This window comes from Protopterus annectens, chromosome 3.part1 (assembly GCF_019279795.1).
Source record: "Protopterus annectens isolate FY-2018-M chromosome 3.part1, PAN1.0, whole genome shotgun sequence".
Taxonomy (NCBI): Eukaryota; Metazoa; Chordata; order Ceratodontiformes; family Protopteridae; genus Protopterus; species Protopterus annectens.
In genome coordinates, this window is record NC_056732.1 from 1,403,958,430 (window position 1) to 1,403,978,304 (window position 19,875).

At 37.1% G+C, this 19,875-nt stretch overlaps 1 protein-coding gene across 1 annotated transcript in view; it reads left to right on the top strand.

Moving 5' to 3' along the window:
- Positions 1-19,875, top strand: part of IQANK1 (IQ motif and ankyrin repeat containing 1) — a 2,532,034-nt gene that overhangs the window by 642,915 nt on the left and 1,869,244 nt on the right. Inside the window, exon 4 of the mRNA XM_044067472.1 lies at positions 8,731-8,895. Within this exon, the coding sequence (XP_043923407.1) occupies positions 8,731-8,895 (165 nt within the window). The remainder of the gene's footprint in view (positions 1-8,730; positions 8,896-19,875) is intronic.

A 19,875-nucleotide genomic window follows, 5' to 3' on the forward strand; every position in this document is an offset into this window, starting at 1 on the left:
ACCCCTTCAAGACCTTACCCAAAAGGTCAGAAGGGAGGGAAAATGTGGTTCCGCAAATCTCAAGGAGTCACGCCTGACGCACAAGGTCAGTTTACCCCCAGTGGCAGAGGGGGTAACAATAACAGACACTGCCCTAGGGGCAGAGGAGGTCCGCAGAATCAGGGTAGCAAGGAGCCTCTCTCTGACAAACCCTTCCAGCATCCCTGAGGTGTTGCCCGATTGTCCACCTTCGGAGGCAGTCGGGGGAAGATTATCGCTGTACCCAAAAGCCTGGCTTTCCCTTTCTCAAGACAAATGGGTACAGTCGATCATATCCGAGGGTTACAAAATTCCCTTTATCCAAACTCCAATTCAGCAAAAGGGAACCCTTCCAGATGTTCCACCCGGTCTAAGGGAACTAGCAGTACCAGAAATATCAAAACTGCTAGCAAAAAGAGCCATCCAGCCAGTCCCAGCAGACCAAATAGGATCCGGAATCTACACAAGGTTCTTTTTAGTACCGAAAAAGACAGGGGACTGGAGACCAATATTAGGTCTCAGCAAACTAAACAAGTTTGTAAAGAAAACAAGATTCCGGATGGTCACGCTTCAGTCCATTCTACCCTTTCTGGGCAAGGACAATTGGATGTGCTCGGTAGACCTTCAGGATGCGTACTATCATATCAAAATTCACAGGCGCTCCAGAAGGTTTCTCCTCTTTCGGCTGGGATCCAGTCACTTCCAATTCAGAGCCCTGCCATTTGGACTCACTACAGCCCCCAGAGTGTTCACCAAATGTATGGCAGCAGTTACAGCTCACCTGAGACGTAAAGGATTCCAGGTGTTTCCATATCTAGACGACTGGCTCCTCACTGCCACCACCAGGCATCAACTTCTCCAAGCCAGAGATTACACCATTCACATTTGCAGAGGGCTAGGGATCTCTATAAATTTCAAAAAATCTGCCTTGTTGCCTTGCCAATCTATTACCTTTATAGGTGCCAATTTGGACACCGTACAACTTTCAGCAAAGTTAACAGACCAAAGGATCTTGGATATTCAAAACCATGTCCATGTGATTCTCCAGAGCGGCAAAATTCAGGCCAGGTTTGTCCTGAAACTTTTAGGTCTTATGGCGGCCGCCATAACACTTCTTCCCCTTGCCCGCTTTTACATGCGTCTCCTACAGTGGATGCTGTCCAACCAATGGTCCTTTCAACGACTTCCATGCATCACAGGATCATGATAACTCCAACTTGCAAAAGGCATCTGACTTGGTGGATATTGTCCCCTCAAGTCTATCAGGGCAGACCCTTTGTTTCTCCCGCCCCGGTCGCCACTGTTACATCGGACGCCTCCCTGATCGGGTGGGGGGGGCATTATCAGGGCAGGATGGTCCATGGCACTTGGCAACCTCTCGAATGCCACCTGCATATAAATGTCCTGGAGATGAGAGCAGTGCTTTTAACGTTGCAAGCCCTCCACGACTCTCTTCCCCTGGGGACTATTGCAGTCCAAACGGACAATATGTCCGTAGTGTGGTATATCAACAAGCAGGGCGGAACCAAGTCCTATCCCCTGTGTCGAGAGGCACTCAGACTTTGGCAGTGGGCAATCTCTTCTCAGTGGTTTCTGATAGCAACGCATATCCCCGGGAAGTCCAACATCATAGCGGACAGGTTGAGCAGAGCCATTCTCATGCCTCACGAGTGGTCTCTCAAACAATCTGTGACGGAAGAGATTTTTCAGAAGTGGGGCCTGCCTTGCTGCGATCTTTTTGCTATGCCTCAAAACAGCAAATGCCCTGACTTCTTCTCCCTCTTCCCTCTTTCAGGCCATCCCCCCAGAGACGCTCTAATCCAAGATTGGCCCCGGGGACTTCTCTATGCCTTTCCTCCCTTTCCTCTAATACCACAAGTAATTCAGAAAGCAACCGCCTTGAGAGCCAAGATGATTCTCATTGCCCCTTACTGGCCTCGACAGATATGGTTTCCGTTTCTGCATCATTATCTTTTGGTACAGCCATGGCATCTGGACCCGGTTCCAGATCTTCTGACCCACCAGTCGGGGCAGCTGCACCAATCCATACCTTTTCTCAACCTCACTGCTTGGTTGCTCCACTTCCGTCCCTAGCCAGGCTTCCTATTATTTCTAATCCCGTCCGAGATATCATAGTAGCTTCCCTTAAATCTTCCACCAGAAGGATTTATACTAGTAAATGGCGACGTTAGTCCTTCTGGGCAAAAGCTAGGAACATAGATCCCTTTACAGCTCCGATTCATTCGGTCTTGGACTTCCTAGCCAAAATATTTCACTCAGGATCTTCTTCCTCCACAGTAAAAGTTCAGTTGGCAGCCATTTCAAATTTTCATATCGGCTTGTTGGACCACAACATCATGTCACATAAACTTTGCGAGGCATTCCTTAAAGGTATATTTTTACTTAAACCTCCGATTAGAGACCCCCCACCACAGTGGGATCTAAATTTAATCTTAACATCCTTGATTCTTCCCCCCTTAGAACCTGCGGCTACCTGTTCATTGAAATTTCTTTCTTGGAAGACACTCTTTCTGGTCGCTATTACTTCTGCCAGGAGAGTATCTGAGTTTCATGCCCTCTGCATTCGTCCTCCCTACTTAATCTTCCACAGAGACAGAGTTTCTCTAAGGACTAATCCGTCTTTCTTACCCAAAGTGGCATCGCAGACTAACTTAAATCAATCTATTGATCTTCCAGTTTTTTCCCAAATTATTCTAATAGAGCGGAGCAAAAACTACATTATCTCGATGTTCACCGCCAACTCAGATATTATCTGGACAGAACCAAACAATTTAGGAAATCTGATCAACTGTTTTTATCCTATGCAGAGAACAGGAAAGGCCTTCCGGTATCCAAGGTAACCCTATCTAGGTGGCTGTCTTCTGTGAATACATGCATTTATCAACTCAGAGGTAAAGAGTTGACTTCTAGGCCAAAAGCCCATTCAACCAGAGCACTAGCTACATCTACAGCTTTTCAGGCTAGACTTCCAATAGACACTATTTGTGCAGCAGCCACATGGGCCTCTCCTCATACCTTTGTTTCACATTACAAATTGGACTTGGCCTCCAGAAACAGGGCAAATTTTGGTTCCACCGTTCTCAAGAGTCTGTTCCATTGAGCCACCCAGGATAAAGGTGCTAGGGACACGGTCCCATCCAGCAAGAATGAAGGTGAGATTGACAACTTAACATTGAGAAGTTATGTACCTACCATAATGTTCCATGTTAGTTGTCTTCTCTTGCCTTCTTTCTTGCGTCCCTCCCACCATCCCCCTAGCCTGGTCAGACCGAGAAGTTTGTTCCTCTTCCTTGAAGAGTCCGGATCCAATTTTTCCAGCTAATTAGCTTACTAGTGTCACTAGATCAGGTTGGTCTTTTTCGAAGAATTATTACCTCTTCCTCCTCCTCTCCAGTTGGAGGAATATATTGCATAATTTTTCCTTAGCTACCAAATGAGATCTGGGTAGTTATTGCCTTGCATCATGGGATATAGGGTTGCCTCGAGCCGGTAAAATTAGCTCTCAAGCTTTAGTAAGTGGCCGAGTCGGAGCCGAGGATCGGCTCCGAACCCATCCAGCAAGAAAGAAGGTGAGAGATGACAACTAACATGGAACGTTATGGTAGGTACATAACTTCTCATTTTCCCTCTTAGTCCCTCTGTCAGCATCAGTAACTATGACATCTTTGACACTGACTGACTGACACATTTGACTTTGATTTTATTGTATGCGACTGTGTCCCACAGTCAAGATGCTGGTGCTTATTGCCCAGAGTCAAGTTCTGCTCCCTTAGCTTTGGCTCTGTCCATGGACACCTCTGCACTTGACAGTTTGGCCTCATTCTTAACTTTGGACCAAATTAGACTACTGACTTGAGGTGATAGATCCATGGTTGCCCACAGGCACATATTCCAGACCATCTTCCCCAGTGCCTTCGGCTCTTTCATTGGCTTTTGAGGCATTAGAAATGATCTTATTCCAGTAAGTTGCCAGGAAAGAGAACAGATCTGTATCCCTAGATTCCACCTGCTCCCTAAGTGTATCTGATTCTTCTGCTGCACATCATCTTGCCTAGGGATAGCCTACTGCAAAGACTCTTGAGCCATCCCTTGTTCAAGGTTCCCATGACACATTTGTCTCCTCCTCCTCCTCTTCTCCCCTGTAAGAGACAGAAAGTGCAAGTACAAAATGAGACACTTGGAATCCCCTCAGGAGTCTATCACAGAAAGCAATGACCTTAATGCAGGGGAAGGGTCCCCAGGTCCCCCACTGAAGACAACTCTTTTGGTGAACCAATGAAAATGTTCAGACTAAACTCACTGACTCTCCTTCTTCTGATGAGGAAATTTTCTCAAGGCCTTTAAAGCAGGTCTGTGTTCCACCTGGATGCTTCCTCCTGCAGACAAACTCATTGCCATTGTGTCCCAGAGGGCATGGAAGGACCCTGATGTGACAGAGCTAATCCCTACAAATTCAGACAAAGTGCTTGTTTCCCCCAAGGATCATTAACACTAGAGCAAGGTTCCTTCTGTGGACTCAACTTGTTGTGGCTGTAGCCACCAAAAAAGGAATTTTGGAGGAAAGCTCTGTGTTCCATCTACCTAATAGAGAATCTAGGGTCATAGACCTACTTGGGAAGTGTGTCCATGCTTCAGGGATGTTTGCCCTGTATGCTATGAATTATATTGCACATTTGATGAGGTTCCAAAGAGATTTAATCAATGAGGTTTTAAAATCCTTGAGAAGACTTCAGACAGCTGAGATGAGGAAATCCATTGGGGCACATAGGTTCATAGATTAGTACTAGGCTAACTGCCCTTGTGAGCCATTTTAAGCCTAGCCATCCATGTAAGGACCAAGCCCTGCACTTTGTCTATAAGGTAAACACCTTAACCATTATACCACCCTCCCACCTCCCACATTTTGCTACCATGTTGTCTATTTCAATTGTAACCATGAGGCTGATTTCTAATGCAATTGATGGGACACCCAGAGCAGTAGGCATCAGTGTGGGCACACCAAATCCTGCCTGGCTGCATTTATGTGACTTTGTAGACAATTTGAAAGCATCTTTTCTTAACTGCCCAGCTGATGGGTCTGCACATTTTGGACCCAAAGTATAGGAAATATTGACCAGGAGTGAGCACAACGTTGTGTTGGAGTTCCCTTCTCAGTCCCTCAGATACCCTGGTCTAGGAACTAAACAGAAAGGAAGCAACTCTGGCTCAAAAAGTCCCAACAATTTGCTGCAGACTCCTTCACTGATAGGTCTCCTTAGGACAGAGGATAGAACCCTAATGGACTCCACCATAGGGGCAGAAGAAGTCTGCAAAACCAAAGGTTTAGAGTTTTTTCACAGATAAACTATTTTAGCGATCCTAAAGGTTTGGCCATTTGCTCCCCTCTGCAGGCAGTCAGGGGATGCTTATCCCTTCATTCAGACAATTGGGAGACTATCACAAACAATTCATGAGTGAAGACAATTATATCCAGAGACTATACAGCCCCATTCACATCAAAACCAGCTGTATCTTATAAGTCCCTTACAGATGTTCCACCTTGTTAAGGAAGGGCAGCAGCTCAAGAAATCACAAGGCTGCTAGGAAAAAAAAGAGTAAGCCAGGAGGTCTGACAACCACAGATGATCTGATGTCTACTCAAGATTCTTTTTAGTACTAAAAAAGAACAAGAACCTCAGCAGCTCAAGATATCCCAAGGCTGCTAGAAAAAACAGTAATCCAGGGGGACTCCCCAGACTACAGGGAATCTTCAGTCCACATAAGATTCTTTTTACTACCAAAAAAGAACAAGGGCCTCAAGTCCATTTTGGAACTCAGCAAACTGAACATGTTTGTGAGGAAGACATAATTCTAGAGAGGCACAGTGCAGTCCCTTCTACTGCTCTTGGGGAAAGGATAAGTGGATGTGCTCAGTAGACGTTTAGAATGCATACTGAGTGGTGCAGTAGTGCAGCAGTTAGCATTGTCGCCTCACAGAAAGAGGTTTTCCAGTGTGATTCTCAGCTGGGCTGCCTTCTGTGCAGAGTCTGCATGTCCTCTCTGGGTTTGTGTTGGTTTCCTCTGGGTGCTCCTGTTTCCTCTCACATTCAAAAGACGTGTCTCATCTGGAGCATTTCTCCCTGGACTCTGCTGAAAATGGGTTCTGTCCCAGTTGGACTTTCCTGATAAACAAATAATAAATAAATATTATCATGTGAAAACTGCATGGCAATCCAGGAGGTATCTGCACTTCCAGCTGGGAGCCAGTCATTATCAATTCAGAATTCTGCCATTTAGTTGTATCACATCCCACTTGGTTGTTCACCAGGTTTATGGCAGTAGTCCCAGAACATCCCAGATTGTAAGGGTTCTAGGCGTTTCTTTATGTAGGTGACTGATCACAGCTACAAGAATATATAGTCCTTAATTCAACAAGAGACTCTTTGTTTCAGTTGTTTTGATCTTTGGGAATCTCTAAAAAGTACAAAAAATGAAAATTACAAACTACTCACACCTTAGTGTTCATCAGATGCCATATGTATATAATTGTTCAGGTGGCAAAGCTTTCCTTTTCAAGGCTGATGACTCTCTACCTACATGTTCAAGAAGTGATATCCACTCTGCGACAGAGCAGTGTCTTCTCAATGCTTTCTTGTGGCAATGCACATACCAGACCAATTCAATATATTAGCAGCAGGTTGAGTCAATGTGTCCTCCTATCACGTGTGGTCTGTAAACAAAACAGTAGTAAAGGAGATCTTCCACCACTGGGAACAGCCTTGCCACAACCTCATTACAACCCCCAGCAATGCAAAGTACAGCAGCTAATTTGCCCTCATCCCTGAACAGGGACAATCACCGAGGGACCTTTGGTCCATACTCGGCCACCTGGTCTGCTTTATGCCTACCTTCCTACTCAACTGATAGCAAAGTTTCTTCAGAAAGCTGCATTGTGGAATGTGAAGGTAATCTTCATTGCCCTTCCTATGGCCTGATCTGTTGTGACCCCTCTCCTGGGTCCAGGACCTTCTTCCAGAGCAGATTTCCCTTCTGCCTGTCAAGCCTTACCCACACAAGTCCCTCAAACTAACTGAATGGTTTCCCCAATGACAATGATACCTAAAGATCCTTCTCCTTCTCTCCTCTCCTCAGTAGCACACCTTATAACTGCTTCTCAAAAAACTTCCACTTGGAAGATGTGTAAAAGCAAATGGAAAAGATTTTCTACATCAGTGATTGCAAATGGACTGGATTCTTTCTCTGCTCCCTTGCCTTCTACTATGGATTTTCTAGTAGATCTTTTACATGCCAGTACCAATTGCTCAAGTATTAGTTTGGATAATTGTCATATCAAACTTTCATGTAGGTGCCAACAGTTCCTTCACTGCATCCTTAAAAGTCTCAAAGGCTTTTCTAAAAGGACCCTTTCTCTTAAGACCCCCAATGAAAGACCCTACTCTCCTGTGGGACATTACTGTTATGTTACAAAGCCTTACTAAGCCTCCCTTTGAGCTTGCTTTCTTGGTAGATCTTAAATACCTTTCTCAGAAAATATTTCTGGTAGCTATTACCTCAGCTATATGGATACTGAAGCTTCAAGCCTTGTCATACAAGTATCCATACAAAACATCCCGCAAGGATACAGTGTCTCTTAGATCCATTCCCACTTTTGTACCTAAATTAGCTATAAAGTCAACCTTGAACCAAACCATCAAATTGCTTGTTTTTTTTCAAACTACTCTAACAAAGGAGACTAGATCCTTTATACCTCAGATGTATACTGTCAACTTAGATTCTACTTACTCCATACTAAAAATGTCACAAAGGATTATCAGCTGTTTGTGTCCTTCTCTAAAACTAAGTTAGGCTCAAATGTCATTAAGGTACCCTTCCCTATCCAGATATCCTTCAGATGGTATTACTTTTGTTTATGTCTCCAAGGGTGTGTCTCTTCCTTCTAAATTGAGATCTCATTCTACAAAGTCTATTTCTACTTCTACAGCTTCTTTCAACATACTTCCCTGGATAATATTTGTGCAACGTCAACTTGGTCTACTATGTATACCTTTCTCAAACATTATAAGCTGGATCTCCAGTCCAGATCCAGGGCCACTTTTGGTTCCATCATTTTCAGGAATGTCCTGACCACCCAAGATATCGGTAGCCAGGGACTCTGTCCCAATTATCAATACAGATGGAAAACACAACATAGGATATGGAAGTTATGTGCTTAACATAATGCTAGATCCTTGTTGTCTTTTAATGTCCATCTCGAGATGCTTGCTTCCCTCCTTCCCCCTTCCAAATTGTCACTTTTTCCTTTCCTTTGCTTTCTGGGGGACTAATACAGACCATCCTGAGGCCTTTATGAGGATAGCCTCAAGCTTTAAGTTTTTTTTCCCTGGGGTATTCCTTCTTGCTCATGTTTTACTTTGAGACAAACTCATTTTGAAGCTATTGTGTGCAGTGGTGCAATAGGAGAGGAGCTTGAGCTATTAGATAAACTCGGAGATATTGCTGGCTTGGATCCACCTTTAGGTGGATATCCCAAATGTTGAGATGGATAGCGAAAGGCAACAAGGATCTAGCATTATATCAAGTACTTAATTTTCATTTAGGCAGATGTAAGTATTTTGCATTTGCAGAACAGTGTTGCTTCTTAATACATCTATGACTTACAGCACTTAACAAAAGATTTTCTCTAACCTGAAGGCATTTGTGGCAATGGTAAGGAAAGAACAAGAAGAAGCAGAAAGACAGAGACTAAAAGAAGAAGAAGAGCGAAAGAAGAAGCGAGAAGAGCAGCTGAGAAAGAAGCGTATCCTGGAAGCAGCATTTGAAGGTGATGTAGCTGACATCCTAGCAGTGTTAAAGGAGGTTTGTTCATGTTTTAATTATTCTTTAGCATTATGTAATTCATTGGTACAGTTTACTAGTAAAACAGAATTTCTCAAAAAATAGATATGGGATGCTAGTAGGTCATATTCAGTAGTAAATGTATATGCATTCCTGTTCTCTCCAGTAAAATTTCCCATTTATATCTAATTTGTCTTTGTATTAAGCTGAATACAATGAATGATGGAGATGTTGCATTATGTGTAATATATTTCTAGCAGTAATATGACAACTTGCTTTTGCCCAGTTTGCTAACACATAGTGATGCTGAAAGGTTTGAAAAATTGTTATTTCTTATCTTAGAGAGATTTCTGAATGAGATTTTTTTCAGGCTGGGATTTCAGTTTCTCTGGCAGGCAGCAACCTCATTGCTAGAATAATTAGATCAGATCAGCAGGGGGCAGGGCTCACTTTATGTGCATTATTTAGGGTTTACCCCTCACAAGGAAACTGGATTTTTGTAATGTAATTTGCTTTTATTGCTTTTTCCAGGAGCTAGTTTTTAATGCCGTGCGTGATTAATGGGTTATTGCGAAGGCTCATCACGTATTCTGTTATGGCAGTTTATTGAAGAGGGCTAAGCTTTTGAAATGCTGACAAACCTCATCCTGTAGACATGATCTGATTTTGTGAGTCTCTTCTTGCATTCCATTTAACTGGACTAAAACTCTTAAGTCACCCCAGAAAATATACATTTATGCTTAGCAGATCTTACATGATTAAAATATAAGTAAAATAAATGAATTTTATTTAGGAAGCAGAGCTCAAAAATTCACATAAAAATAGTTAAAAAGTGATACAAATTTAGTCAAGGTCAGGTATGATCTTGCCAAATGTGGATTCTGTTGTGTAAAAAAGAAGAAACCATTGTTTTGATAAGCAAAATGCAAAATATTGTAAAAACAAATATTTTTGATCAACAGTTGAAGGTAGGATGGTATACTCTGAATGGATAGAATAATGTTTTTTTTTTTTTTTTTTTGAAAATTACATTGGTTATGATACAGTTGTGTCTGCTTTACCGAGTATAATTTTTGAAAGCATATCTGGCATTCTTTGTAATTTGAATAGCAAAAGTAAATCAATTTATTAATAACTGAAATGTTCATATTCTTTGAAAGGGAGCTATATGAATTTGAATGTATGTGTACATTTATGACTGAAATTAAGCTATATGAGGAAGGTGATTTATTAGAAGGTGTGCACATGCCTTAAGAAGCACATATTTCAAAAAGAGCTATTTTCAGAAATTTGAGGGCAACATTAATAGAAGAAAGAGTGGAAAGATACTACAAACTCTGTATGTCTGTTTGTGTGTGTGTGCGTGTGCACGCGCGCGTGTGTGTGCGTTTGTGTATGCTTGTGTGCATGTGCGTGTGTGTGTATGTGTGTATATACATGAGTGTGCACTTATCTATCTATATATCTATTTATATATACGTATATATATATATATATATATATATATATATATATATATATATATATATATATACATACACACATATATATATATATATATATATATATATATATATATATATATATATAGAGAGAGAGAGGGGGGGGGAGATGTATATGTGTGTGTGCATGTATGTATGTGTGCATGCACATATGAGTTTATGTCCATTCAACTGGCAACATATTCAACTCCCATACTTAAAGAAAAACACATCCTGCCTCATTGCATCACATAAACTGGCTTTAACTTGGGCTCTGGATTGGGGAACAAGTCCTATTTACCCCTTTTGACAATGTGATGAAATGGGAATCAAAATTACAGGATTTGACAACCATATCCCCATGCCCAAGTAATAAATATAACACTGTAGTCATTCAAAAAATTGTGACAATCCATATAAAACTATGATGATCCTTATGGTTCATGTCACTTAGTCAAAATCATCAGATTTTGTAATGTTAACAGAGTCTAGTATATGCAGCTATAACATTAATGATCTGACATTTGCTAATATATTATCTACAATTGGTAATTTGCAAAAATTTCATAATATTAATGAAAAATGAACATCTAATATATTGTTAAAGTAATTAACAAATGTCTTATTTAAAATTGTTTGCATTTGGAAATAATATCCCATTTTAGAATCTAATTTGTAATGAACAAAACTTTACAGACTAGACATATATGTCATTTACATAATAAGTGCATTATGTTCTCTGGTTTTAGTTTTCTTTTTTTTTTTTCTTAATGAGGAGCTCAATTTAAAGCAACATTTCCTCATTAATGCAACTATTATTATTGAGGGTAAATCTGTTTGAACTTTTAAGTCCAAACAGATTTGAGGTGCTAGACACTTCATGTTTGGGATTTAGAATGGGAAAATCATTAATTGTTTATTCAAAATATGTTAACGCAATGTTTTTCAACTTTTTCATTTTCCAGTGGTCCAATTTGAAATTTTTTTTAAACATAAATAGAAATAAATATATTCATTTCAAAATAACTTCTAAAAGAAAGGATAAATCTAACACTCAAAGCACATTAATTTCCAAGGTAAAACAAAATTTCAAGAACAAACAATCCAAAAGTACAAATAAATACTTATAAAAATGACAGACACAACTTTATCTATAAATATTAATGGTTTAAATAATCCTATAAAAAGGTCGAATTTTCTAAGATATTTGAAATTACAAAAAGCACAAATCATATTTATACAAGAATCTCATTTTAAAATAGATGATAATTTCACATGGAAACCTAGTGACTATCTAATTCTTTCTCACTCCCTATACAAAAAAAAAGCAAGAGGGGTTATAATTTTATGGAAAAGAAGTGTAGTTATTCCACAGATCATTTACAAACATGAAGATAAAGAAGGGTTAATATCAATTGTAATAATAAAATATCAAAATAGAATTTGGACTTTAATAAATATTTACTGGATTCCTGGAATAGGATTGTCTACGGTTAAAAAACACATAGAATTAATTAACAAAGTAAACAAAGGTATGATAATATTGGGGGGAGATTTCAATTGTATTCTAGATAACTTTGAAACAACTCATAAAAGAAAGTTACGTCTCACACCCGTAAGTAAATATTTCAAGAGATGGTTAGAAAGCTTAAATCTGATAGATACATTTAATTTTAAAGATTCTAACTCATTAAGTTATACACATAGCGATTATCGCTTTAATACTAAAACAAGAATAGATAAAATATTTGTCTCCTCTGATTTAAACAGTAGGATAACAAAATTTTCTATTATTCCATGACCTCTCTCAGACCATAATGCCTTAATTCTTAAAGTACAAATTGATTTCAAAAGACTAAACATTGTAACTAGAATACCAGCTTACATCCTTAAATTAAAAGAGTTTAAACCTTGGCTAGATTCAGAAATCAAATATTTCTTAGAAACAAATCCTATTAAAGATACAAATAATATAATAACTTGGGATACACTTAAGGCTTTTTTGTATGGCAAGATTATAGGATGGTTTAAAAATAAAACAAAGGAATGGGAATCTGAATTACACAACATACAAAAACGAATAACAGAAATAAATACAAGTTCTTATGATGTAGTAGATTCTCAGGAAAAAAAAAAGAAATTATAGATTTAAATAAAAAATACAATGAATTCCTCACTCATAAAACAAATCTAGCTTTGGAAAAACTAAAATTTGCCTCAATTTCAACTTCTCCAAAACACTTACATAATCTAGCAATGAGAATTAAAAAGCAGAACTTAGAAAATAACATCATAAATATAATACATGAAGGAAAAGGGAAAAAAAGGTCTGTGATGTGAATGATATTCTTGAAGCTTTTAAGTTCTATTATGCTAAGCATTATAGAAATAATGATAATAATATTCCATTTTCAGATCTGAAATTTAATAATTCCTTAATAAAAAAACTACCTGACCAATTAAAAGTAGAAATGGACAAGCATATCTCCATAAAAGAAATAAAAGATATAATTAAAGTAAGTAAAAACAACAAATCACCAGGAATGGATGGAATAATAATGGAATTATATAAAATTCTTCCAAATTCAGCAATTTCTCTACTTCATAACATGCTAAATGACATTCAAACTCAAATGATTACTCCACCATCTTGGAAATATTCACTAGTTACCCCTATAAAAAAAGATAAAAATGATCCATCCCAATGTAGCTCATATAGACCTTTCTGCTTAATAATGATTATAAAATCTTTATGTCTATCTTAGTAAATAGAATTAAGAAATCCCTGACTCAAGTCATAAATGAAGACCAAACAGGCTTTATATTTGGAAGACACACATATGACAATATTCATAGAATTTTAACCATTATAGAAGCTTTGAACAGAGATAATTCAGAAGCTCTTATAATCACATTAGATATAGAGAAAGCATTTGATTCGTAAACTGGAAATATCTATTTAAAATCTCGGAACTTTTTGAATTCCCATTAAACTTTATAAATTTAATAAAGAATATATGTAAAGATAACCTGGCTTATGTAAATTTAGGCCCATTTACCTCGGAAGCTTTTAAAATAACTAAAGGCTCTAAGCAAGGTTGCCCTATGTCTCCCATACTGTTTGCCCTGGCGATAGAATTATTTGCGTCTGCAATACGAAGTGATCTAAAAATAGAAGGAATTAACTTTTACAATAAATTTAATTCTAAAATCATGTTATTTGCTGACGATAGATTGCTGACTTTAAAACCAAATGAAGAGTCCATACAAGAATTAGAGAAACAAGTAGAAGATTTTTTTTCTATTTCAGGTCTTTGTTTCAATAAATCCAAATCAAAACATATACTTCTAAATAAAATAGATGACTTACATCTGAATAAATATCAAATAATTGGAGAAAAGGTTTCTTCACTAGAATATCTAGGAATTCTTATATCTGAGAACATAGATACTACCATGACTTTAAATTATAATAAAATCCAAAATTTAATTCAAAAACAAGTTAATAGCTGGAATAAATTAATGTTAAAATTGGAAGATAGGTTACAGTTAATAAAAATGATATTACTACCACAAATAAACTATATAGCATTAGCAATCCCTATTTTACCAGATAAAAAAGTTAAAAAACAATACAGAAACTTTTAATGGATTTTCTTTGGTATCCAAAAAGAATAGAATTGCTTTCTCACATCATATTAGACCCTGGGACTTGGGAGGAATTAAATTTCCAGACATAGAAACGTATATTAAAGCTTCCATCATTAAACTTATACTAAATTGGGTAAATCCAAATTATTCATCTGCATGGAAAATTTTACATATAACTTTTTTCTTAAATGAAAACAAAATATTAAAAAATATGGATTTGGAGAATTATAATAACATATTTTGGCATGTACTATGTAATAGCTTACAAAATAAAACAACAAAGCCCACTAATTTATCATATTTGAATAATATTTATAATCTATTTAGAAAATTTATAATTACAAATCCAGACATAAAATTATGGTTAGAACTCTTAATACCATTTAAAACATCAAATAATTTTAAAGAAAAAATCCAAGAAAAAACACTCATTAATTGGGAATCCAATAACTTTATTTACTGGTTTCAATGTTTGAATAATCACAGTACTTTAACCACCCAACAAGTAATAAATGAGTTTAGTATATTTGAAATAGACAGAATAGAACTCCAAAAAATATTACAATATGCAAGTGATTTATGTAGAATTATTAATGATTCAAACTTTAATACTATACCTAAATTCATAAAATATATGCAAGACTTGATTTATGGAAATCATAATAAGCTAATTTCTATATCTAAATTATACAAAATTTTAATAGTGTATAAAACCAAAATAGGTCAAAATGTTGTGAACACTTTAACAAAGGGCTTGACAATAAATCTATCACCTGAAGGTATAAATGACCTTTTGTTATCAGTTAAGCTAACCTCAAACTTTCAGATATGGAAAATCTTCACATGGAAATTTCTACATAGAGCCTTTTACACACCATATAAAATAGCCAAATTTGACCCTATCCAAAAGCCCATATGCTGGAGATGTACTTTAAACTGTGAGGCAGATTGGATACATATGTTTTATGATTGCATTAAAAAATTCTGGGAAGATATTAATAGATATCTTCAAGCCATTTATAATGACAAATTTGTTCTAACAAAATCTTTAATTTTTCTGAATGTAGATGACTCAGTAACTATGAGTAAAAGTGATCAATATCTTCTATGGTCTATTCTGGCTGTAGCCAGAAAATGTATAACAAGAAAATGGAACTCCACAGTCCCTCCAAGTTATGAAGACTTCATATCTCTATTAAAGGAATCTGCACAAAAAGAAATAAAAGTCAAAGAAGAAAGAATTTTTCCCAGACGTTGGACAGACAATCCTTGGAATAAAATCATAATACTTATAGACACATTACAAAAGGATATAATTTCTTCTACATGAAATTGAAATGTCATAAACTAAGATGGACTTATGTGAACATATGCCAGTAAAGGTTATATTTGTTCTATGGGATTATTCCTCTTTATAACTTTGTTGGTTAATCCTTTTCATTGGACCACCTGTAAATATTGTACATATTGTTATAGTTATTAACTATTTTCTTTTATTTTAAATTGTAATTTAAATTTACTGTATCATAATTTGTTTACAAACAAAAAAAATAAAAAAAAATGAAGTAGAATATGCAGCTATAAATTGCAGGGTCACTGGCATGTTGACTTGGCAGGGGAAACACAGAAAGTGGTGTTCTGTGTTAGTGTATGCTTGTTAGGACTATAATTAGGGTTACATTTAAGTGCAGTTATAGGTTATACTTACTGATTGGGTTAAGAGTAGGGTTAGCATTAGTGCTGTAATTAGAGCTGGAGTTATGGTTAGGGTTTGAACTATGGTTAGGTTGTATATATAAGTAACAGTTGTTGCAGTGGCAACCTTATCAATATATAAATCAAATACAAGTTTCTGGTAAATAATGACCTCCTAGCAATTTTATATTGTCCACGAGTTCAAAAGTAATGGCATCTTCCCTTCAGTGAACCAGCACAACAGCTCTTGCAGTTGCTATTCTTCTAAGATGGCTCATATCTTCCTTATACATCCTGAGGTATTCTATATTATTTTCAGTTCATCTTCCTGTTTAATTATCTTAAATCTCCAGGTTGTATCACAGTATTTTGTCTGTGCAGTGGTTTTATTTATTTATTTTTTTGTAGATATAGTGATCATTTTTTTCAGCTTCCTTGATCTTTTCAGCATCGGAAAGTTATGTTTTATTAGTATTAATAAAAACATTGATTATGGTAAATAAAACCACAAATAAATTTGCTTATGATAGTCATACCTCCTAAAGACTTCAACACAGGGTATCTATTTTCCCTAGGTCAATCTAGTTTAATTTTTCCAAGTCTTTTGAGTTTCTAGTACCATGATGGGAATGGACCCCATTTCTAAGTCAAGGTACAATTAAATTTCATGAAATTAGTATTTTCAGTCTTTGATGTTAGCCAGAAGTGCTCTTCACAGCACCTGCACTGTGCCCAGATTTGACCCGTTCTGTAATTTGTATAGACTTGTATGTATCGGTAGCATTTCTAAAAAAGATTGTAAATTCTTTTTTATGAGACCCATTGTGCCTGGAACTGCCTGTTACATGTATTGGTAGCATTTCTAAATAAGACTGTAAATTCTTTTTTATGAGACCCATTACTCACACTACTATTGGAACTACACAGATATCCTTCTTCCACATTATTCTGGTTTCCACCTTTAAATCCTGGCATTTTATGGCTTTGTGTCTCATTTTGCTGTAATCACTGGGTATAGCAATTTCAGTGATCAATGCTACTTTTGTCTTCTTTTCATAGTCCACTATATATATGGTTTTCTTTCATCAGAACTGTTAGTAATGTGTGATCCCATGTCTTATAAACTTCATCATTCTCTATAATGCTTTGTGGCTTATATTTCCAATGCTTCTCAGCTACTTCAGTTTTGTAATGTTTGCACAATCCCCACTGCAATACTCTTGCCACATTATTATGTATTATAGCAATAACCCATGCCTGGGTGTGGGTAATGCTGGATTTACCCACGGTTGGTGTGGTTTGGTCATGAGGGCGAAGCCCGAGTGGCCAAAAAAAGGCAACCATGGGTAAATCCAGCATTACCCACACCCAGAAGTGGGTTATTGCTATTATACAATGACATTATTTAAGAAAAAAATATATATTTTTTTCTTAAATAATGGCATTGTATAACGCCTCCTTGCTGCCCTTCCGCAGCTGTCTGGTATTCTACAGCAGTTCTGATGTACTGTGCATGCGTATGCTTATGCAGTACATCAGAGCTGTGGGCAAAAGCAATGAAGAAAGCAAGATCTCCGTTGCTTTTTACAAACTGTCTCGCTATGTTAAAGGAGTTTAACATAGTGAGACAGCCTTAGAAAAAGCAACGGAGATTCTCCATTGCTTTTTTTAAAGCTGTCTCGCTATGTTAGACCCATTTAACATAGCGAGACAGTTTTGAAAAAAGCAACGGAGAAAGCAAGATCTCCGTTGCTTTTTACAACGTGTCTCGCTATGTTAAAGGAGTTTAACATAACGAGACAGCTTTAAAAAAGCAACGGAGAATCTCTGTTGCTTTTTTTTTAAAGCTGTCTCGCTATGTTAAACCCATTTAACATATCGAGACACCTTTAAAATAAAGCAACGGAGATAGGAAGATCTCTGTTACTTTTTTTAAAGCTGTCACGCTATGTTAAACTCCTTTAACATTGCAAGACAGTACAGCAAAGGAGATCTTGCATTCTCCGTTGCTGTAAAAAGAGTTATACTAATGGAAAAAGTCCAGGTGACCGGACCTTTTTCCATTACTATAACTCTGATTTACAACGTGCATGCTGACCAATCAGCGTGCACGTTTTGGAATATTAATGGGGGTCATTGTATAATTCAGTATACAGGCCCTCTGACATTAGTATATCACAACCAGCAACAAGATGTGCAACTGTTTCCAGTTCTGTTTTACAGAATCTGCATTTTTCTGTTTCTCCCACATGTTTAATGGACTTTGTAAACCAATGTGTATGTAGTCCACTGTCCTGGGCTGCCAATATTAACCTTTCTTCTTTTGATTTAAATTCACCTCTCCTTAACTATTCCTACATCAAATTCTGATTGACATTAGGTTGTTCCAGGCGTTTTCTGCACTGCCTACAATATTTATGCCTTTTCCACATTTCTTGCCTTGTCATCTGATCCTTCTTATAGTCCTTCTTTAGTTTTTTGGCGCATTCAGTTGCTGCCTGATTTTTGTCTGCTTCTGGTTTGATTTCCATTCCCGCTTGACATTGATATGCTTCTCCTAAACTAAACAGAGAAGTCATCTTAGACTTCTTCTTTTCATGTCTTAAATCTTTAACTATGTTTGGATCTGGTGATGTCAGCAGATAAGTATACAGTACCAAGACTGTAGAGCTATGCATTTAATCAGTTTTGAGGGCCCATTCCTCCTTCAGAACAAGGAATATGTAATCTTGGTATACACTGATTTTTATATATCATTTGATAAGCATTAAGCATTTTTCTTGTTTTCCTTTCCAGCTGATCCGATATCTTTTGGAAATCAGTCACTCCAAAACTGTAAGTTAGAACAGACAGATCAAATTGGTTTATACCTTGGACTTTGCTCCTAGATGTCAGGACAGTTTTCAGTATTAGTTTTAGTCTAATAAAATATTCCTTACTGAGTTGAGTTCACATTTGTTCATGTTTTATTGTTGATCCTTCATCAATTTCCAAATATTTATACACTCCCTCCTGCTCAAGTTCCCTTCTTATCACATTTCTGTCCCAGACTAATATTTTCTTGTTGCTGAAGCTTTCCTGCTTTAAATGTTGCTTTTGCACATGTATCAAGACCAAATGACATTCTTATATCATCTGAGAAAGTTTTAACCTCTTGTAGTTGTGCTTTCATCTCCTCATCTGATTAACTATATAATTTTAAGTCATCCACAAAAAGAAAATGAGAAGTCTTCACACTTGGTTGTTCTCTAGGAGCCAAATTGTAACCATGACTTAATCTGTTACGTAGACAGCGTCACGAGTTAAGTGCAAGACAAAACAGCGGCAGTGACAAAAAGTTGCCCTGGAGTATCTCCCTTTGAATTTTTATCCCTGGGATAATAATATGCCCTTTATCATGGTTTACCTGTAAAGTGCTTTGCCACTGTTTCATGGTCACTGTATTGTAATTGAACAATATATGGTGTATCTTGTACATCTGTAAGCACTCTTTTATCCATGAATGTGGAATGCAGTCAAATGCTTTTTTGTAATCTATTCGTGTCATAGTTATATTCTTCCCCTTTTACAGTTCTCTATTATGGCTTTATTTAACAACAAATAATCCTTTGTTCCATATGACTTAATTTTTTTACCCTTTTGATCCGATGTCTTTTTTCGCCTAATTTAACATGTGAGTTGTCAGATCTGGCCTGATCCGACCTCAGCGCCTTATACTAAAGCCTTTGATCCAAGAGCTCTGACTCCTCCCCTACCCACAATTCCCCTCTCCTGCTTGAACTAACTTAGAACTGGTTTGCTGCCTGAATAAACCAGATGCATGGACCAAGGGGTCTAACATTACTCACATTAAGTGAATGCTTTTCTTCCTCCCCTTTATAAAAATTTTGATAGTTGTTGTATTAGATAGTGTTAGAACATTTATAGACCTTTTATACAGATTGATGTGTTCTTTATAGCATTTGGAAACAGTTTTTTCCTCTGTGTGTTTATATAGATAATATTAGAATACTAGTTTATAAGTGAATTTCTTCGTAAATGAGTAAGGTTATTATATAGTTAAATTACTATAGTCTGATGTCAACAGGTTTTAAAAAGTGCTTTTCTTGTAGGCATAAAATACCACCCTGAAACCCACCCTCACACTGTGTTTACTGCTTCGGGCCTTCTCATT